Source organism: Rosa rugosa, chromosome 1 (genome assembly GCF_958449725.1).
Source record: "Rosa rugosa chromosome 1, drRosRugo1.1, whole genome shotgun sequence".
Taxonomy (NCBI): Eukaryota; Viridiplantae; Streptophyta; class Magnoliopsida; order Rosales; family Rosaceae; genus Rosa; species Rosa rugosa.
The window spans coordinates 70,874,705-70,897,401 of NC_084820.1; the positions used below are offsets into that span (position 1 = coordinate 70,874,705).

A 22,697-nucleotide genomic window follows, 5' to 3' on the forward strand; every position below is an offset into this window, starting at 1 on the left:
TATAATAAAATAAAATTAAAATAAACATTCGCATGGGCGCCCGCCTAAGCTCCTTGTAAGCATCTAGGTGCTAGACCCCTCTTCTTTTCTATAATCTTGCGATTTTTAGAACATTGCATAAGTAGTACCAAAACTAACAGAATTCATCTTAAGAAAAAAAATTGTGTAAGAACTAAGCTAGGGCCGTAACCCCACATTCCATAAAGACAAATTAGCTATTATAAAATTGTCTTTCAAAAGAGAAGCTGTTGAAAAGCCTGGCTGCTTCTACCTGTAAGTGAATGAAAAATCATAATCAAACTCAACCAAAGAATAAATTTGATCTAGTTGAATCTGAGCTTCTATAAAAGCTGCACCAGTCTAGTCCACAAGGCCATGTGAGAGATTCAATCAGTTTCAGTAGGGGCCATTTCATTAGTGGGCAGCCAACTCATGCATTACCAAATAGGCAGTGGCAATTTTGTCAGCTATTGGCTGCTTTTTCCCAACATTACTATCAAAGAGCTTGATTACCACACTTAACTAATGATCAACAACAGACTCATTGTGTTCTAAGCCTCCCTCTATAAAGATTGTCAGCAATACAGATCATAAAAGCACAGGCAAAGTATATGAGCGAAAGTTTCTTGATGCGAGTTAGAATCCGGTACCATGGCAACGGAAGCTGATGTTCCAGAAGCTATATGTATCGAGGTATGCTATCCTTGATCGATATATTACTCCATGTCATGTGATAGTTAGTAGGATCGAGTGATGTTATAGTATGTGTGAAGTTTTTGTCTTATGATCAGTTTAGTATAGGATCATTTGATCTGCTGATTCTGCTCTCACCGATGATTCTTTTCCTCAAGTCTAGATATGATTCACTAAAACACTGATCATGTGTAATAACACTGATCAGCAATTTTTTTCAGCAAGAAACTTTTCTCTGATTTTTGAATTCAGTATAAGAACACATGAATCAATATGATCAATATGGTAATGATTGAAGCTTCTTTATTCTTAGTTCAAGCGTCAGTAAAAGATACTAAAAGGAAAAAGTTTATAACTTTCCAGCTTCATTTCACATCAGAACATACTTTTCATCCTCTGCATATTAGATACGTACGTACTTGTAAGTCTAGACTCTAGATACTAAATTTTTTCAATATTTGATATTTGCTTGCTGGCAAAAGTTTCCGACGCATCAAGGATTAGTTCTTTCTCAGTGGAAAATATTTGATATTTGCTTATTTATAATGTTCCACAGAAGCATAACCTTTTAACATAGCATTTATATTCTCTGCAACATCACAAAATGAAATAAACTATCATGCACCGGAGTAATTCACAACTATGATCTGAAATATTAGAAAAGATAGCTAAGGTTATTAGCCAATTGCATGATCAAAACATTATTGTTCCATCCGCGACAGTTGAATTCCTCATTTTTGACTAAGCATTCAGTAACCTCTGGCAGCATTATGTTCTCTCTAAAATAAACACAGACCAAGTATAGAAGTGTTTTATTATTCTTTTTTTTTTTCACCATAGACAAAGTACTACGCATAAGTTTCATATTTGATGTAGTCATCCATTTCCATGATATTACTATTCATCCCCATGTAACTCTATGCGTGTTTTGTTTCATATTAATCCCCGGAGTTATGCAAAATGTAATAAATCCATTTTAATGCAGAAGGGAGAAGGGGTAGACAGAAGCTTGGCAATCGAACAGTTAGACAAAACTGTCGACCAATGTTTTCCAGTTGAATTGAACAAATCCAAAGGTGACTTGGATCAGCATCCTGAAATTCACACTGACAAACCTTTTGCAGATGGTGAAAATGTACAGGTAGAATATAGTATGAAAGTTGAAAGCAAGAATAACAGCTTTGGAATTTCGGAGGGTGAACATTTTTTGGACCCACTCTCGGAGATTTCCCAAGCCGACCAATCAAATCAAGCAGGAATGGAGATACCAAAGAATGAAGCGCAGCTTCAGAAAGGCACACAAGTTGGTGGGGGTGTAGAAGAAACAGGCACTGAAGAAAATGAAGTCATTGAAGAAAGAAAGGAGAAGCTCGAACAAGATGTTGAAAAGCATGACATTGTAAATGCTGCAGGAATCATTTCAGTGATGGCGAAAACTGGAGATGCAAACCTCGAAGTTGAAGAAGTGGAAGCATCAACAAACGAGACAACTGTTGATCAACATGTTCAAGTAATCTCAAATCAACAGGACTCCATCAAAGAAGATGTACAGTGTCTTGAAAAGGAGGCAGAGAGTTCAGAGGTAGATACAAAAGGAGCAGAAAAGGCATCAGGCAATGGTGAATCATACAGTAAAGAAGCTTCCGATCTGCTAGAGGCAACCACATTTCAAGAGTACGAAGCTTCAACTTCTACTCTTGATTTGACGAACAGCAGCCTCAAGAAGGACATGGAATTGGAGACAAATGTACACAATTCCTCCGATACAAATCCCATATTACAAGAAGAATTTGAAGAAGGAACTAGCACAAAGGTAACATCAAATGATGAAGAAGATTCACAGCAGACATTGCAGAATTATGAACTGAAAGAGGAGCTTCAAAAATTGCCAGAGGTGACGCCTGAAGATGCTAAGACAGAATCAGCAATGGAGAATGCAGAAGTAATATCCTGCACAGAACAGGAAAGAACAATGCAGAGCACACCAGAATACTCGGAGAAAGAAGAGGCAAACCCTGTGCATTGTCCAAAAGAAAATGCCACTATGACTGAGGAGGTAACACCTTATAATTGCAGGGTTTTGTCAATCACCTTATGAACACATGATCAAGTTAAACTGTAATTTTAAAATGTAACTAACAATATGTCAAAACTCAAAAGTATATTTACAGATCAAATATTTCATAGAACCATTTTCTTCAAGGATCTATTAGCAAAGGTTAAGTATGGCAAAGAAGTTCCTCAAAAGAGAAGTGATAATATTTATCCATGCCATTTCAGTTTATAATGGTTTCATCTGTAATGTAGGTGTTTGAGGCTGCAAGCACAGAACAAGAAACTGCAGAACATGCATTACCAGAAATCCATACCGCTGAGAACCACCCTCAAGAGTTCAATGAAGAAAAATCCAGAGATTATCAGGTCCGTTAGAACATATGATAATGCTTCTTTCAAACACATGTTATTTGGTTTTCTCCGAATTAAACATGTTTCTTTTCTTTCCCATTCTAGGCATCCGTTGAGGCAGCTTACTTGAGTACAGATACAGATGAAAAGAACTTGGAGGAACAAGCCATTCAAGAAAAGTCTTCTTCATTGGTAGAAGAAGAAACAACTCAGCAAATCTCAAGGGAAGAAGAAGTGCACGCAACAAATTCAAAAGAAGAGGTCAGCAGGCTCATGTTTTAGAATTGGTTCTTTGATTTGTTCCATTCTACTAGTATAGTACAGTTGTTGATTTACAAATTTATACTTATAATAGGAAAAGGAAGCAGATACAAAATGTGAAGAACCCATTGAAGTAGCAGATGCTACAAGAGAAATAGAATTTGAAACCATAGAGCAGCGAACAGAGACAAATAAAGACCTCAATGTTCCAATTCCAGAGGAAGAAGCCTATGCAGAGGAAAGCACCAAAGCATTTGTTCAAAATAACTCCTTTCTCTCTGAGGTATCTGAAGTAAAGACCAAGGAAATTATTCAGGAGGATCACCCCACAGTAGGCGATTATGGCCTTGTGTCTGGAGAAGTGAGTCAAGTATCAGCATCGAAGGAAGCTGAAGCTGAAAACGAGGAGCATGTCAACAATACTCCTGAAGAAAAGGGACTACAAACCATCTTAACAGATGAGACGGTCGTGGAAACCGAAGATCATGCACAAGCAGGGGAAAATCTAACCTCAAAAGAGAAGATAGAAAAGGAGATTCAAACAGCAGAAGGTGAAGGGGAAAGAGACTTGAAAGAAATCGAAGAAGAAAACAAGGAGCCTGTAGATAATGCCGGTATTGCTCCTGAAGAGGGTCTAGCAACCATCTTAACAGATCAATCAGCCTTGCAAATTGAAGATATTGAGTTACATGCAGAAGAAAATGTTAATTCAAAAGATAAATCGGAGGAACAAATTCCGACAGTTGCAGATGAAGGTGGAAATGGTTTGATAGAAGCACAAACAGAAAACAATGAGCAGGTTACAGATACGGATATTGCTTCTGAAGAGAAGGGTCTAGAAACCATTTTAACAGATGAAATGGCCCTAGATATTAAAGATATCGATGTACAAGCAGAGAAAGATTTCAGGTCAAAAGAGAGCTCGGAGAAGCAGGTTCCAGTAGTAGCAGATGAAGGTGACACGTGCTTGAAGGAAGCTGAAGAAGAGAAGGAGCAGGAGACTCTACCTACCATCTTAAAAGGTGAACCACCATTGGACATTGAAGTTATTGATGTACAAGCAGAGGAAAGTTTCAGTCCTCAAGAGAAGTTGGAGGAGCTGATTCCAGCAGTAGCAGATGAAGGTGACACAGGCTTGAAGGAAGCCGAAGAAGAGAACAAGGAGCAGGTCAAAATTACTGACAGTGCTCCTGAAGTGAAGGTTACCATCGGCGAAAGAGCCTTGGACAATGAAGATATTGAGTTACAAGTAGAGGAAATTGTCAGCTCAAAAGATAACTTGGAGAAGCAGATTCCAACAACAGCACTCGAAGGTGACACAGGCTTGAAGGAACCCGAAGAAGAAAACAAGGAGCAGGTCAAAAGCATTGATATTTCTACTGAAGAGAAGGGTCTGGCAACCATCTTAACAGATGAAACAACCCACAATGCTGAAGATACCGATGTAGAAGGAGGCGAATATATCAAATCAAAAGATATTGAGGGTGAAAGTTGCTCCACGGAACCCCAAGAAGAAAACAAGGAGGAGAAAGTCACATATACTGGCATTACTCCTGAAGGGACAATTTTAAACTCACAAGAGAAACTGGAGGAGCAGGTTCCAGTAGTAGCAGATGAAGGTGACACAGGCTTGAATGAAGCTGAAGAAGAAAACAAGGAGCAGATCAAAGGTAAAGATACCTCTCCTGAAGAGAAGGGTCTACCAATCATCTCAACAGATGACACGGCATTGGACAGTGTCAAAATTGAGTTACAATCAGAGGAAAATGTCAGCTCAACAGATAACTTGGAGAAGCAAATTCCAACAGAAGAAGCTGAACGTGGCTTAACAGAAACTGAAGCAGAAAACAAGGAGCAGGCCACCATTACTGATATTACTCCTGAAGTGAAAAGTGTACCGACCACCTTGACAGATCAAACAGCCTTGGACAGTGAAAAAATTGAGTTGCATGCAGAGGAAAATGTCAACTCAACAGATTACTTGGAGAAGCAAATTCCAACAGCAGCAGATGAAGGTGAAGATATCTTGACAGAAGCCGAAGCAGAAAGCAAGGAGCAGGTCACCATTAATGATATTACTCCTGAAGAGAAGGGTGTAGTAACCATCTTAACAGATGAAAGATCCTTGGAAATTGAGGATATCGATGTACAAGCAGAGGAATCTTCTAACTCAAAAGAGAACTTGGAGGAGGAGATTTCAGCAGCATCAGTATTGGGTGACACATGCGTGAAGGAAGACGAAGAGGAGAGCACGGAGCAGGTCAAAAGCAGTAATAGCTCTCATGAAGGAAAGGGTCTGGCAACCATCTTAACAGAAGAAACGACCCAAGACATTGAATATACTGATGTAAAAGCAGGAGCGGATTTCAACTCGGGAGATATTTTGGAGAAGCAGATTCCAACAGCTGTATATGAAGGTGAAACAGACTCGAAGGAAGTGGAAGCAGAAAATAAGGAGCAGGTAGAAACTACTGAGATAGCTCCTGAAGAGAAAGGTCTGGCAACCATCTTAATTGATGAAACTGCCGAGGGCATTGAAGTTATTGATGTACAAGCAGGGGAAATCAACTCGAAAGAGGTCTTGGAGAAGCAGATTCCAACAGCTGTAGATGAAGGTGAAACAGACTTAAAGGAAGCTGAAGCAGACATCAAGGAGCAGGTAGAGACTACTGATATTGTTCCTGAACAAAAGGGTGTAGAAACCATCTTAAGCGATGAAAGGGCCCTGGACCTTGAAGACGTTCATGTACAAGAACAAGAGAATTTCAACTCTAATGAGAACTTGGAAAGTCAGATTCCAACAACAGTAGGTGAAGGTGAAACAGACTTGAATGAAGGGGAAGCTGAAATCAAGGAGCAGGTAAAATGTACTGAAACTGCTGTTGAAGAGAAGGATGTAACAACCATCTTAAGAGATGAAACAGTCGTGGAGGTTCAAGATGTTGATATAAAAGCAGAGGAAAAACCAATAGAAGCAGGTGAAGGTGAAAAGGTGGGAATTCTTGATGACATCCCTGTTAATGTCTATAACACAGAACTGGTGGAAGAGGTGACCGTGGAGCAAAGCTATCAAGTGCCAAGTCATGAGGAAGCAGAGCCAAAAATTGCAGTTGAAGATGAGAAATCAGAAGACCATCCTGAAAGGAATCACATGATAGTTGAAGAGGTATGCAATATAGATTATCATGAACATATGCATGTGACACGAACACGTACAATTATATATAAGCACCAAATCTCATATTCTCTATATCTTGCCTACTTTTCTTTATCAAGCCTCTATTACAGGTCATTGATGAACCAAAGATCACAAGTCGAGATTTCAGTGAAGAACAAATCATAGAAGGCAATGTCGTGAGTTCTACACCAGAATCAATCGAAGAAGATACAGTTAAGAGCTCTCAAGACAATGAGAAAGAGACAATAGAGTTGAAGGAAGAGGGCAGCTGTACAGAGAATGCAAAAGATGAAAATGCTAGTGACCTCACACGGGAGTATATTCCAGAAGATGCACCTAAGCAGATCAAAGATGAACAGTATAATGCAGTCAAGTCCGAAAACGAGGTCAGCTTAAAAGGCTCAACTTGAAATCTAAGAAAAATTTCATAGGCATTTGTAGGTCTATTTTAATTTTAAACTTATCTTTTGTGCAGATTCTTGAAGATTCACAGACTATTGAGGTAGATGAGAGAACCACATGTGAGACAAAAAATATCGAAAAATCTGAAGAAATTCCTAGTACATTACCAGTGAAATATGAAGAAGTTCAGCAGGGAGAGGGGAGCTGTACAGAGAGCACAAAAGAGGAAAATGCTAATGACCACACACGAGAGTATGTTCCAGAAGATGCTACTGAGCGGATCAAAGATGAAGACTGTAACACAGTAGAGTCCAAAAACGAGGTCAGCTTATAAGGCTCAACTTGAAATCTAAGACAATTTCATCTGCATTTGTAGGGCTATTTTAATTTTAAAGTCATCTTTTGTGCAGGTTCTTGAAGATTCACAGACTGTTGAGGTAGATGAGAGCACCACATGTGAGACAAAGAATCTTGAAACAACTGAAGAAATTCCTAGTACATTACCAGTGAAATATGATGAAGTTCAGCAGGGAGAGGGGAGCTATACAGAGAGCACAAAAGAGGAAAATGCTAGTCACCTCACACGGGAATATGTTCCAGAAGATGCTACTGAGCAGATCAAAGATGAAGACTGTAATGCAGTCAAGTCCGAAAACGAGGTCAGCTTATAAGGCTCAACTTAAAATCTAAGAAATTTTCATCTGTATTTGTAGGTCTATTTAATTTGAAAGTCATCTTTTGTGCAGATTCTTGAAGATGAGAGCACCACATGTGAGACAAAGAATCTCGAAAGATCTGAAGAAATTCTTAGTACATTACCAGTGAAATATGATGAAGTTCAGCAGGGGGAAGGCAGCAGCCCAGCTCCGACAGAACCTTTGAAGGAGGAGGACACATTGTCTGTGCAAGTGGCTAAAGATGATGATGGCGATAATGGTGCAGTCAATATTACAGAAACGGGTGCAAAAGTACCACCAAATGATGAAGAAGATTCACCAGAGGTGTTGCAGAAATATGAACCAGAAGAGGAGATTACGGAATTGCCACACGTGAAACCTGAAGAAACTACACCAGAATCGTCAAGTGAAAATGCAGAAGTTATTACCTGCAGAAAAGAGGAAATACAAGAATCATTGGACAAAGAAAAGGATACAAAAGAAAGTGACACTTCATCAGGGGAGGTAAGATTAGAACTAACTTTTTATGATTTTTTTCATACTAAGCTACTCTCCCTATATGGATTTGTTAATTCAGCAGAATCCAAACATATGAAGTAATGACCACAGGCAAAAACCATATGCAATTTTAAAAGGAGCTAACACTAAGAAAGGGCAAAAAAAAAAATTGTAGTTTCATTTCTTTTCTTAATTCAATACGTCCAGTTGCAGAAGCCTTACCAAAGCATAGGTGTTGGAGAATACAATTACCAATTTCTTACCAATCAATATTACTTTCATCTCTTGTATAGGTGTTGGAGACTACAATTACAGAAGCATTACCGGAAATTCATACTGTTGAGGACCCTGCAGAGAGGGCCACAGAATATCAGGTCTACTTTGAAGTTTGAACAAGAACATAAAGCTTACTAAAAGACATGATCTTTTTTAGTATTATGACTATTATCCAAGTATAATAATTATTATTATTTTTAATTTAGGCATGTATTGAGGCAGCTGAGTTGAGTACAGAAGGAGAAAAGGAGAACTCAGAGGAACAAACTACTCGAGAAGTCTCTTCTTCACTGATAGTAGAAACAAGTGAGGAAAGCTCAAAGGAAGAAGAAGAGGTCAGCTTGCTTAGAGTATCAAACTTAATATTCTAGATTACAGACCTTATTCTATGCTATTTTGCATTTGTAACTTACAAACTTATATCTGAACAGAAAAATGAAGGACAAGTAGAATGTAAAGATTCAATTGAGGAAGTAAAATCTGAAACCTTAGAGGACACAACAGAGCCAAAACCAATTTCAGAGGAAGAAAGCAACAAATCACTTGTTCAAGATAATTCCTTTTCACTGGAGGCATCAGAGAAAGAGATTGAAAAAGAGATTCAGGGGGAGTATAGCTCCACAGTAAGAAGTTTTGACTCCAAAGTTGTGAGTAATGAAACAGGCTTGACGGAAGCCACAACCGAAGACAAAGAGCAGGTGAAAACTACTCACATTTCTTCTGAAGAGAAGGACAATGAAGGTACTGATGTCCACAACACTGAACTGGTCCGAGAAACATTAGTAGAACCAAGCTTTCAAGTGCAAACTCTTGAAGATGAAGCAGCACCAAAATTGGAAGTTGAAGATGAAACTAATAAATCAGATGATCTTCCTGAGAAAAATAACAAGATTTGTGAAGAAGAGGTATGAAAAATGGGGGATAATGATCATGCATGTGACACATCAATTATATGCAAATATGTTTTCTATAGAATGTTCTATTTGCAAGGCCTCAATTTTTAAAGAAGGTCCCTTTTTGAAATGTGTCAAAGCAGGTACATGATGGACCAAAGATCACAGACAGAGATTTCAATGAAGAACAAATCACAGAAGCAAACGTTGCAAATCTTACAACTGAACCAGTTCAGGAACAAGAGACGGGTAAGGACTATCAAGCCGAGGAAAGGGAGACAGAAAGGTCATATGAGGAGGGAAGCAGTATAGAGAACATAAAAGAAGGCAATGCCAGTGACATTTCAACTGAGTGTGTTCCAGAGGATATAGACGAAAAGCTTAAAGAATGCATAGAGGAGGCAGTTGAGTCCAAAGAGCAAATCATAGAAGGCAAAGCCGCGAGTTTTACACCGGAGTCCATTGAAGATGATACGGTTAAGAACTCTCAAGACAGTGAAAAAGAGACAATAGAGCTAAAGGAAGAGGAGAGCTGTACAGAGAGCATAAAAGAAGAAAATGCTAGTGAACTCTCACCAGAGTACATTCAAGAAGATGGAAGCAAAAATTTCAAAGATGACAAGGAGGATGCATTGAAATCCGAAGAGGAGGTCAGCTCATATGGCTCACTTTAAATTCTACTGAAAAATTAATCTGCATTTGCATGCCTATTTCAATTTTAAAACTATCTTTCGTGCAGATTCTTGAAGATTCACAGACTCTGGGTGTAGTTGAGAGCACTACATGTGAGACAGTTAATGTCGAAAGATCTGAAGACATATTTATTGCATTACCAGCGAAATATGATGAGGGGAGCAGCCCTGCTCCAACAGAAGCTTCGAAGCAGGAGAATATAGATGAGGACACATCTTCTGTCCAAGAGACTAAAGACAAGGATGGTGAAGTTACTGTTACCGAAACAAGTGCAGAGGCACCATCAAATGATGAAGATGATTCACCACAGGTCTTACAGAAATATGAACCAGAAGAGGAGCTTACAATATTGCAAGACGCGCAGCCTGAAGAAATGAAGCCAGAACCATCAAGTGAAATTGAAGAAGTAATAACCTGCACAAAAGAGGAAACACAAGAATCCTTGGACAAAGAAAATGATACAAAAGAAAGTGACGCTTCAACTGGAGAGGTAAGATTAGAATTAACTTCTTATGATTTTTTGCTTTTGTAGCTTAGTATGTGACAAGTACTCAACATAAAATCTGCTAATGACTAAGCTGCATAATCCAAACATACACCATATGCAATTTTAGAAGAAGCTAACTAAACAATTTGTAGGTTCATTTCTTTTCTTAATTCAATTCATCCAGTTGCTACTAACCAGCCTTAAAGTTAAAATCATTTTACTACCCTATATTTAGACCGATTGTCATTTTTATCCTCCATTGTTTGATTTAACATGTACATCTTCATCAATGTAAATAAACAATTACAATGAGTCGATGCAGAGCCCTCATTGTTTTGCTAAATCTATAAACTATACTAAAAAAATGCACAGCAAATTTATTTCTTCAGAAATTGTTGAAAAATTTAAATTAAAATAAAAGAACCCTAAAAACAACCTGCTTGGGCCACCATATTGATTTAAAGCCCAACACACCTGGTAGTGCCACCCGCCCAGCTCACCGTTACCCTACCAGCGCCGTCCAACGCTCCGCCGCTGCCAATGAAGCAAAGTAGCAAACCCTTTCTATCTCGCCTTCTTACTTTATTGTTTTTAGGTCTTTAAGGTTACTATAATTTTCTTACCAATTTCTAACCAAATAAAATTGTAGCAAGTATGTGCCTGCAGCCTGCTCATTTGTATTTTTTTTTTTTTTTCATGTAGGCATGTATTGAAGCAGCTGAGTTGAGTACAGAAGGAGAAAAAGAGGAACAGACCACTCAAGAAGTCTCCTCTTCTCCAATAGGAGAAGAAACAACTGATGAAAGCTCAAAGGAAGAAGAGGTAAGCTTGAATGGAATGTCAAAATTGGTTTTTTCTAGATTGTTCTATACTATTTTGCATTTGTTATATACAAATTTGTATGAACAGAAAAAGGAAGCACATGAAGAATGTAAAGAGGCCATTGAAGGAGAGAGCTCCTTTTCGTCAAAAGCATCGGAGAAAGAGATTAAAAAAGAGATTCAGGGGGAGTATAGCTCCACTGTAAGAAGTTTTGACTCCGAAGTTGTGAGTGATGAAAGGGGCTTGACAGAAGCCACAGAGCAGGTAGAAACTACTCACATTGCTCCTGAAGAGAAGGACATTGGAGGTAAAGATGTCTACAACACTGAACTTGTTGGAGAAACGGTAGAACCAAGCTCTCAAGTGCAAACTCTTGAAGAAGAAGTGGAAACGAAATTGGAAGTTGAAGATGAGACTGACAAATCAGATGATCATCCTGAAAAGGGTGACAAGATTTGTGAAGAGGTATGCAATATGGGATATAATGATCATGCATGCAATGCACGTAGACACATATAATTATGAACAATTACTAATTGATATATATCTATAGTTTGTTGTACTTGCAAGGCCCTAAATTTTTAAAAGCAGGTCTCTTTTTGGAATGTGTCCAAGCAGGTTCTTGATGAACCAAAGATCACAGACACAGATTTTCATGAAGAACAAATCACAGAGGGAAATGTCGCAAGCTGTGCAAGTGAATCAGTTGAGGAAGGAACTGTTAAAGACTATCAAGCCGACGAAAAAGAGAGAGGGAGTGATGAAACGAGCTTGATGGTAGCCACAACCGAAGACAAAGAGCAGGTGGAAACTACTCAGATTGCTCCTGAAGAGAAGTACAATGAAGGTACTGATGTCTACAACACTGAACTGGTTGGAGAGACGGTAGAACCAAGCTTTCAAGGGCAAACTCTTGAAGAAGAAGCAACACCGAAATTGGAAGTTGAAGATGATAATGACAAATCAGATGATCTTCCTGAGAAGAATAACAAGATTTGTGAAGAGGTATGAAAATGGGACATAATGACCATGCATGTGACGCACCACATACACTTATGCAAATATATTTTCTATAGAATGTTCTATTTGTAAGGCCTCAGTTTTTAAAGAAGGTCCCTTTTTGAAATGTGTTAAAGCAGGTACTTGATGAACCAAAGATCACAGACAGAGATTTCAATGAAGAACAAATCACAGAAGGAATTGTCACAAATCTTACAACTGAACCAATTGAGGAACAAGAGATGGTTAAGGACTATCAAGGCAAGGAAAGGGAGACAGAAATGTCAAATGAGGAGGGAAGCAGTATAGAGAACATAAAAGAAGGCAATGCCAATGACATTTCAACTGAGTGTGTTCCAGAGGATACAGGTGAAAAGCTTAAAGAATGCATAGAGGAGGCAGTTGAGTCCAAAGAACAAATCATAGAAGGCAATTTTGTGACTTCCACACCAGAATTGATTGAAGAAGATACAGTTAAGAACTCTCAAGACAGTGAAAAAGAGACAATAGAGCTAAAGGAAGAGGGGACATGTACAGAGAGCATAAAAGAAGAAAATGCCACCGAACTCTCACCAGAGTACATTCAAGAAGATGGAAGTAAAAAGTTCAATGATGACAAGGAGGATGCGTTGAAGTCTGAAGAGCAGGTCAGCTTATAAGGCTCACTTTGAAATCTAAGGAAAGTTTCATCTGCATTTGTATGTCACTTTCAATTTTAAAATTATCTTTCGTGCAGATTCTTGAAGATTCACAGACTGTGGGTGTAGTTGAGAGCACTACATGTGAGACAGTTAATGTCAAAAGATCTGAAGACATTCTTATTGCATTACCAGCGAAATATGATGAGGGGAGCAGCCCTGCTCCAACAGAAGCTTCGAAGCAGGAGAATATAGATGAGGACACATCTTCTGTCCAAGAGACTAAAGACAACGATGGTGCAGTTACTGTTACCGAAACAAGTGCAGAGGTACCATCAAATGATGAAGATGATTCACCACAGGTCTTACAGAAATATGAACCAGAAGAGGAGCTTACAATATTGCGAGACATGCAGCCTGAAGAAATGAAGCCAGAACCATCAAGTGAAATTGAAGAAGTAATAACCTGCACAAAAGAGGAAACACAAGAATCCTTGGACAAAGAAAAGGATGCAAAAGAAAGTGACACTTCAACTGGAGAGGTAAGATTAGAATTAACTTCTTATGATTTTTTTTTGCTTTTGTAGCTTAGTATGTGACAAGTACTGAACATATAATCTGCTAACGACTAAGCTGCATAATCCAACCTTTCAAAAAAAAAAAAAAAAAGCTGCATAATCCAGACATACACCATATGCAATTTTAGAAGAAGCTAACTAAACAATTTGTAGGTTCATTTCTTTTTCTAATTCAATTAATCAAGTTGCTACTAACAAATTTTAAAGTTAAAATCATTTTACTACCCTATATTTAGACCGATCATCATTTTTATCCTCTCGTTTGATATAACATGTACATTTTCATCGATGTAAATAAACAATGATAATGAGTCGATGCAGAGCCCACATTGTTTTGCTAAATCTATAAACTATACTAAAAGAATGCACAGCAAATTTATTTCTTCAAAAAAAATTAAACTAAAATAAAAGAACCCAAAAAACAACATGCTTGGGCCACCATATTGATTTGAAGCCCAACATACCGGGTAGTGCCACCCCACCAGCTCACCGTTACCCTACCGGCGCCGTCGAACGCTCCTGCCGCTGCCAATGAAGCAAACCCTTTCTAGTTTCTATCTTGCTTTCTTACTTTATTGTTTTTAGGTCTAAGGGTTATTATAATTTTCTTACCAATTTCTAACCAAGTGAAATTGTATTACCAAGTATGTGCGTGCTCATTTGTTTTTTTTTTTTTGTAATTTGTTTTTTTTTTTTCATGTAGGCATGTATTGAAGCAGCTGAGTTGAGTACAGAAGGAGAAAAAGAGGAACAGACCACACAAGAAGTCTCCTCTTCTCTGATAGGAGAAGAAACAACTGAGGAAAGCCCAGAGGAAGAAGAGGTAAGCTTGAATAGAATGTCGAAATTGTTTTTTTCTAGATTTTTCCATACTATTTTGCATGTGTTATATAAAACTTTATATGAACAGAACAAGGAAGAAGCACATGAAGAATGTAAAGAGGCCATTGAGGGAGATAGCTCCTTTTTGTCAAAAGCATCGGAGAAAGAGATTGAAAAGGAGATTCAGGGGGAGTATAGCTCCACTGTAAGAAGTTTTGACTCCGAAGTTGCGAGTGTTGAAAGAGGCTTGACAGAAGCCACAGAGCAGGTAGAAACTACTTGCATTGCTCCTGAAGAGAAGGACATTGAAGGTACTGATGTCTACAACACTGAATTGGTAGAACCAAGCTTTCAAGTGCAAACTCTTGAAGAAGAAGTAACACCGAAATTGGAAGTTGAAGATGAAACTGACAAATCAGATGATCTTCCTGAGAAGAATAACAAGATTTGTGAAGAGGTATGAAAATGGAACATAATGACCATGCATGTGACGCACCACATACACTTATATGCAAATATATTTTCTAAAGTTGTTCTATTTGCAAGGCCTCAATTTTTAAAGAAGGTACCCTTTTAAAATGTGTTAAAGCAGGTACTTGATGAACCAAAGATCACAGACAGAGATTGCAATGAAGAACAAATCACAGAAGCAAACGTCGCAAATCTTACAACTGAACCAGTTCAGGAACAAGAGACGGTTAAGGACTATCAAGCTGAGGAAAGGGAGACAGAAAGGTTAAATGAGGAGGGAAGCAGTATAGAGAACATAAAAGAAGGCAATGCCAGTGACATTTCAACTGAGTGCGTTCCAGAGGATATAGATGAAAAGCTTAAAGAATGCATAGAGGAAGCAGCTGAGTCCAAAAAGCAAATCATAGAAGGCAATGTCACGAGCTTAACACCAGAATCAATTGAAGAAGATACAGTTAAGAACTCTCAAGACAGTGAAAAAGAGACAATAGAGCTAAAGGAAGAGGGGACATGTACAGAGAGCATAAAAGAAGAAAATGCCACCGAACTCTCACCAGAGTACATTCAAGAAGATGGAAGTAAAAAGTTCAATGATGACAAGGAGGATGCGTTGAAGTCTGAAGAGCAGGTCAGCTTATAAGGCTCACTTTGAAATCTAAGGAAAGTTTCATCTGCATTTGTATGTCAATTTCAATTTTAAAATTATCTTTCGTGCAGATTCTTGAAGATTCACAGACTGTGGGTGTAGTTGAGAGCACTACATGTGAGACAGTTAATGTTGAAAGATCTGAAGACACTCTTATTGCATTACCTGCGAAATATGATGAGGGGAGCAGCCCTGCTCCAACAGAAGCTTCGAAGCAGGAGGATATAGAGGAGGACACATCTTCTGTCCAGGAGACTAAAGACAAGGATGGTGCAGTTACTGTTACCGAAACAAGTGCAGAGGCACCATCAAATGATGAAGATGATTCACCACAAGTCTTACAGAAATATGAACCAGAAGAGGAGCTTACAATATTGCGAGACCTGCCGCCTGAAGAAATGAAGCCAGAACTATCAAGTGAAATTGAAGAATTAATTACCTGCACAAAAGAGGAAACACAAGAATCCTTGGACAAAGAAAAGGATGCAAAAGAAAGTGACACTTCAACCGGGGAGGTAAGATTAGAATTAACTTCTTATGATTTTTTGCTTTGTAGCTTAGTATGTACGTAACAAGTACTCTCCATATAATTTGTTAATGACTCAGCTGCAGAATCCAAAAGTACACCATACCTTGTGCTTTTCAGTTTGGGCCTTGGGCAGTCTGATAATACAATTTTATTGTTTTTAGGTCTTAAGGTTATTATAATTTTCTTTCCAACTTCTAAGCAAATAAAATTGGATTATCCAAGTACATGCGTGCTCATTTGTATTATACTTTTTTTCTTTCATGCAGGCATGTATTGAAGCAGCTGAGTTGAAAGAGGAACAGATCACACAAGAAGTCTCCTCTTCTCTGATAGGAGAAGAAACAACTGGGGAGAGCTCAAAAGAAGAAGAGGTAAGCTTGAATAGAATGTCAAAATTGGTTTTTCTAGATTGTTCCATGCTATTTTTTCATTTGTTATTTTGTTATATACAAATTTATATGAACAGAAAATGGAAGCACATGAAGAATGTAAAGAACCCATTGAGGGAGATAGCTCCGTTTTGTTGAAAGCAGCGGAGAAAGAGATTGAAAAGGAGATTCAGGGGGAGTATAGCTCCACGGTAAGAAGTTTTGACTCCGAAGTTGTGAGCGACAAAAGGGACTTGAAAGAAGCCACAGAGCAGGTAGAAACTCCTCACATCGCTCCTGAAGAGAAGGACATTGGAGGTAAAGATGTCTACAACACTGAACTTGTCGGAGAAACTGTAGAACCAAGCTCTCAAGTACAAACTCTTGAAGAAGAAGGGGAAACGAAATTGGAAGTTGAAGAAGAGACTGACAAATCAGATGATCATCCTGAGAAGGGTGACAAGATTTGTGAAGAGGTATGCAATATGGGATATAATGATCATGCATGTGATGCATGTACACGCATACAATTATGAACAAATTCTAATTTCACACACACACACATATCTATATTTAGTTGTGCTTGCAAGGCCTTAATTTTTTAAGCAGGTATCATTTTGGAATGTGTCAAAGCAGGTACGTGATGAACCAAAGATCACAGACAGAGATTTCAATGAAGAACAAATCACGAGGGGAAATGTCGCGAGTTGTGCAAGTGGATCAGTTGAGGAAGAAACTGTTAAAGACGATCAAGGCGACCAAAAAGAGAGAGACGGTTCAAATGAGGAGGGAAGCAGTATAGAGAACATAAAAGAAGGCAATGCCAGTGTCATCTCAACTGAGAGTGTTCCAAAGGATATAGTCGAAGAAAGGACAGGGGAAGCAGTTGAGTCCAAACAAGAGGTCAGCTTATATATCTAACCTTTTCTCTACTGCAAATAATATTGTTCTATCTTTGTATCTTTTTCGATTATAAACTTATTGTTTCTACAGATCCTACAAGAATCACAGAAGGACGATAGAGATGAGGAAACATTTCCAATCAAAGTGGCTGAAGACAATGATGACTACAATAGTACAGTCGTGCTTTCAGAAGCAGGTGCAGAGGTAACATCAATTGGTGAAGAATCATCAGAAGTTGCACAAATCCTTGAACTGGGAGAGAAGCACGCCCAGGTTGAAGCTAGTAATTTAGCAGATGAGATTGAAGTTCGCGACTTGGAGGACAAGGTTTCTGTTGCTGAAACGACAGAAGAAGAGACTAAGGAAGTCGAATTGTCTAATTTGGCTCTAGAAAAGCTAGATTCTGATGCACCTGAAGAAGAAACCACAGAAAGTTCTGAAGTGGTTCCTGAATTTGATTCTAAAAGCACTGATGTAGTTGCACAAGATGAGGTCACTGCTGATCAGACACTCGATGAGGAAATATCAAAAGAGCCTTCTACATTGCCTTCCGAGGAAAAGGAGGTCAAAGCTTCTGAAGATGAGCACGCGAAGGAAGCAGAAGTGCCAACTGAAGAAGACAGAGGAGATTTATTGGCTGCAAGGACAGCGGAAGAGACATGCTTGCCAAAGGAAGAGCCCAGAGAGCTCAAAGTTTCTGAATTGGCTCTTGAAAGGCTAGACGCCGGGGAAACTGAAGAAGAAACCAAAGAAAATTCTGAAATGGTCTCTAAATTTGATTCCCAAAGCATTGGTGTAGTTTCTGAATTGGCTCTTGAAAGGCTAGACGCCGGGGAAACTGAAGAAGAAACCAAAGAAAATTCTGAAATGGTCTCTAACTTTGATTCCCAAAGCATTGGTGTAGTTTCTGAAGATCAAACACAGTGTGAGGGTGAAAAGGAGGAAAAGACCTCTGAATTAGTTCAGGAGACACTAGATGCTGATGCACCTGAAGAAGAAACCAAAGATGGTTCTGCAATGGTTCCTAAAGTTGATTCTGAAAGCATTGATGAACTTGTGAAAGAGGATATCATTGCTGATCAGACGCTCCCGGAAGGCATATCAACAGAGCAACTGCAAATACCGTCTACTGCATTGCTTCCCAAGGAAAAGGAGCTCGAAGCTTCTGAACATGAGCATGAAACTACAAGTGTAGACAAGAACATAGAAAAGGACAACCTGAAAGAAGTGGAAGTGCCAGCTGATGAAGACAAACAAGAGTTATTTGCTGCAACGCCAACAGAGACATGCTTGCAAACAGAAGAGCCTAGAGATTCTGAATTGGCTCTGCACAAGCTAGATGCCGGTGAAACTGAAGACGAAATCAAGGAAACTTTTGAAACAGTCACTAAATCTGATTCTCAAAGCGTTGTTGTAGCTTGCGGAGATGAAATCGTTGTCGATCAAACACTGTGTGAGGGGATAACCGACACACCCCTTTCCAAAGAAAGGGAGTTGGGAGCTTCTGAATTGGCTCTGGAAAAGCTAGATGCTGTGAACACTGAAGAAATTAAAGAAAGTCCTGAAATAGTTCCTAAATTTGATTCTGGAATCATTGTAGTTTCCAGTGATGAGATTACCATTGATCAAACACTCAATGAAGAGATAATGAAGGAGCAAATTCAATCACCATCTTCTACATTGCTTCCCGAGGAAAAGGAGCACGAAACTTCTGAACCTGAACATGAAACTACAACTCAAGACAAGAGTACAGAACAAGAGTGCACAAAGGAAGTAGAAATGTCAGCCGATGACAATATGCAAGCTCCATTGGCTGCAAGGCCAGTAGAAGAGGAATGCTTGCAAAAGGAAGAGCCGAGTGTGCTCGGTGTTTCTGAAGAAGCCAATGAAACTTTTGAAACAGTCTCTAGATCTGACTTTCCAAGCATTGCAGCAGATCCAAAAGAAGAAATCACTGCTGATAAGACACTCAGTGAGGGAGTAACAGACATACGAATTGAAATATCGTCTTACACTCCGCTTCATGAGGAAAAGGAGCCCAAGGCTTCTGAATTAGATCTAGAAAAGCTAGATGCAGATACAACTGAAGAAGAAATTAAAGAAGGTTCTGAAGTGATTCCTCAATCTGTTTCTCAAAGCAGTTGTGAAGTTTCGAAAGATGAGATAATAGCTGATCAACTTGAAGTACCATCTTCTGCATTGCTTCCTGATGAAAACGAACTCAAGGCTTCTGAACATGAGCATGAAACTATAATAGACGACAAGACCATAGAAGATGAAAACCTGAAGGAAGTGGAAGAGCCAACGGATGAAGCTTCACTAGATATATTGGCTGCAAGGTCAGCAGAAGAGACATGCTTGCGTAAGGAAGAGCCAAGTGGACTCAAGGTTCCTGAATTGGCTGCAGAAAAGCTAGAGGCAGATGAAACTGAAGAAGTCAAACAAGCTTTTGAGACAGTTTCTAAATCTGGTTCTCAGAGCATTAATGCAGTTTCCCAAGATGACACCATTGCTGATCAGACACTTTCTGATGTGTTAACAGACATGCCACTTGACATACCATCTTATACTTCACTTCCCAAGGAAAATGAAGAGGTCAAAGAGGCTGCAACTAAGTTGGCTCTGGAGAAGCTAGATGCAGATGCAGCTGAAGAGGTCAAAAAAGGTTCTGAAGTGATTCCTCAATCTGATTTGCAAAGCATCGATGTAGTTGTCAAAGATGAGATCATTGCTGATCAGGTACTCCATGAACGTATAACAAAAGAGCAACTTCTAATTCAATCCCCTACATTGCTTCCGGAGGAAAAGGAGCTCAAAGAAATTGAACATGAGCATAAGAATCTGGAAGAAGAGTCTGCAAAGGAAACAGAAGCGACAGCTGACGAAGGCACGAGAGATGTATTTGTGGCAAGCTCAGAAGAAAAGATGCACTTGCAGAAGGAAGAGCCTAGAGAGCTCAAAGTTTCTGAATTGTCTCCAGAAAATGTAGGTGAAGGTGAAGAAGAAGTCACAGCAACTTTTGAAAGCACTGATGCAGTTTCCAGAGAAGAAACCATTGCCGAACAGACACTTCATCAGAATGACGAGCAACTTCAAATAGCATCTCCTACTTTGCTCCCTAAGGAAAAGGAAGAGGCAACTGAGCAAAAGGAAGAACTTGAAGATTGCAAAGTTCTTGAGTTGTCTCCAAAAGGTGAAACTGAAGAGGAAACCAAAGAAGCCTTTGAAACAGCGCCTGGAGTTTCTTCGCAAAGCATTGGTGAACTTGCCACAGATGAGATTGTTGATCAAATTCCACCTTCTTCATTGATCTCTGAGGAGAAGGGGTGTGAAAATATAACCACAATCAATAATGCAGGAGAAGAAAGCATGAATGTTGTGGAAACACCAAATGATGAGGGCAGAAAAGACACAAAGTCAGCAGAAGAGACAAGTATTCCAATTGAAGAGCCCAGGGAACTCAACGTTTCTGGTTTGGATCCCTCAAGTCAATACACAGAGAGGGACAGTTCAAATGAAGTACATGAAGAAGAGGAAATATATATTGATTCAAATGAAGCCAAAAAGAATGAAGCTTCAAATGAAGAGAAGAATCTCAAGGTAGCTACCTCCGATTCAAGAGCAGAAGATTCAAGTGAGACAACAATTGAAGCGAATCAAACTGCAAAAATTGAAGTTCCAAATGAAGAGGTCAGATATTAACACTAAACTGTATTTTAAATGTTATCTTTCATCTTTCTATTTCTCATCTCCTCCCCTTGTTCCAAACACCTCCTTTATCTTATTTGCTGCATTCCAATTTCTATACGTTAAAAAAGAAATAACTTGGTGGGGAAATTTCACAGATCAAGGAAGAAAAGGAAGTTGCAAAAGATTCTCAGCTCATTTCTGTTGAAGTAAACACAAGAGAGAGCCAGCAAGAAAATGAATCAAGACAAGAAAAATATCCAGAAGAGAAGAATGATACATTTACAGCGCCAAGTGAATATCATCATGAGGTTAGAGGAAAAAAAAAAAAAAAAAACTCTTTTGTTTCCCTGATTTCTCATTATCTTTGAAGTTAAATCTATTGCCTGTAATGCAGGTGCCAGAGGTAGATAAAACTGGAAGTGTGAGTGAGGATATTGAAAAACAGGTGAAACCAGATGATAAAAGTTCCATGGACCATAGTCAATATGAAGCAGAGGGAAGGATTCAGGAGACGGCTATTCATTTGGGGCTTGAAAATCAGGGAGATGAAATAAACTGTGAAAATAGAACAAGAGAAGTCACATATCCAGTGGAAAAGGTTAGATTACAGAAACCCTCACACCGTTGTTGACATGGCACCTAATTGTTAAATGTTTAAGCATTGAAACCAACCGTACTTTTCTAAAGAATCTTCAGCATTGGATTATAAAATAGTTGAACACAGACATGAATCTAGAAGCTTAATGATTTATCTTATAAGCAGGACTCAAGCGTGGAGGTTTTCCAAGGTGTCTTGGGCGTTGAGGAAACCGATGAAACCACTCAAAACACCAAGCAGCTAGAGAAAGAATCTCATGCGACTGATATTCCAAGTAGCAAAGATGATGCTCTAAATTTTCTCCAGGACCCAAAATTGGAGGACTCTACACCTAGCAATGACACCTTGGTTGCTAGAGAAACCAAAGAAGAAACATCAGGTATAGAAACAGCTGACCCGACATCTGCTCAGATACCATTATCTGAAAGACTCATGGATGAATCAACAAAAGAAAGAATGAAAGTGGTTACACACTTGACTGAAGAGAAAGAACCCACAGTTGGCAAAGAGCTTCAAGCTGACAAAGAAGAAGAGGAAGAGCATGAAAATGTTGAAGAAGCAAAAACAGACGAAGAGAAAGAAGATACTGAACACAAACGAGCATATCAAGGCTATGATGAACCTGTCATTGTAGAAGCCTCTAGAGATACTGAAGTGAAGGTTTCACCCAAGAAATCTCATAACATCCTTTCGGGGATGGGGTCAAAGGTCAAGCATTCTATTTCAAAAGTGAAGAAAGCCATTATTGGCAAGTCTTCCAATTCAAAGACACAATCAGAGAAATAAAACAGCAAGAGACCAGATGATTCCATTTCCAGCAGATAAAGGAATGAATGCATAAATGCTTTAAGTGGCTGTCTTGCTCTGAGTTTGGTTGGTTTTCAGCACTATCAGGGAGAGATTTGATTTTGGTGTGTACTTGTGCGGCTTGAGTAGGTTCATATTCATTATTAGTGTAAATGTGCAGCTTGGAATGTTCATTATTTGTAGAGATGTGCGGCTTGAAAAGCTTATGTTCACTATTTGTAGCGATGTGCAGCTTGAATAAGTTGGCATTCATTATTGGTGTAGAGTGAGAAAATTTGTAAGATTGTAAATTTTGGTGTAATGTAAGATTGTAAATTAAATATTTGAATGCCTTAAGCCCTTACGGGTTGCTATCATTGTGA

The 22,697-nt window shown here is 38.9% G+C and overlaps 1 protein-coding gene across 3 annotated transcripts; it reads left to right on the top strand.

Moving 5' to 3' along the window:
- The first annotated feature begins 367 nt into the window (after positions 1-367).
- Positions 368-22,691, top strand: LOC133726613 (uncharacterized). 3 transcript variants are annotated; one of them, XM_062154198.1, is made up of 30 exons: positions 368-693; positions 1,679-2,749; positions 3,001-3,114; positions 3,205-3,360; positions 3,455-6,526; positions 6,649-6,924; positions 7,014-7,262; positions 7,351-7,599; positions 7,687-8,121; positions 8,409-8,489; positions 8,598-8,726; positions 8,823-9,296; positions 9,428-9,934; positions 10,024-10,467; positions 11,167-11,286; positions 11,374-11,751; positions 11,905-12,291; positions 12,426-12,932; positions 13,022-13,465; positions 14,205-14,324; positions 14,412-14,780; positions 14,916-15,422; positions 15,512-15,955; positions 16,236-16,340; positions 16,436-16,813; positions 16,974-17,240; positions 17,331-20,930; positions 21,086-21,238; positions 21,325-21,528; positions 21,694-22,691. In XM_062154198.1, exons 1-30 carry the CDS (start codon positions 652-654, stop codon positions 22,312-22,314), a joined length of 15,903 nt encoding a protein of 5,300 aa, XP_062010182.1. In that variant the 5' UTR covers positions 368-651; the 3' UTR covers positions 22,315-22,691. The 3 variants fall into 3 exon arrangements, with proteins under 3 accessions (XP_062010182.1, XP_062010181.1, XP_062010183.1); XM_062154197.1 differs by having other exon boundaries at positions 369-693; positions 6,637-6,924; XM_062154199.1 differs by lacking the exons at positions 10,024-10,467; positions 11,167-11,286; positions 11,374-11,751; positions 11,905-12,291; positions 12,426-12,932 and having other exon boundaries at positions 369-693; positions 6,637-6,924.
- Positions 22,692-22,697: the final 6 nt, after the last annotated feature.

Bases quoted from the DNA above. Each gene is read 5' to 3' on its own strand.
- LOC133726613 (XM_062154197.1), top strand. From the start codon at position 652: ATGGCAACGGAAGCTGATGTTCCAGAAGCTATATGTATCGAG. The intron at 6,527-6,636 runs GTATGCAATATA...TTCTTTATCAAG, and splicing joins ATCACATGATAGTTGAAGAG to CCTCTATTACAGGTCATTGA. The intron at 10,468-11,166 runs GTAAGATTAGAA...TTTTTCATGTAG, and splicing joins GTGACGCTTCAACTGGAGAG to GCATGTATTGAAGCAGCTGA.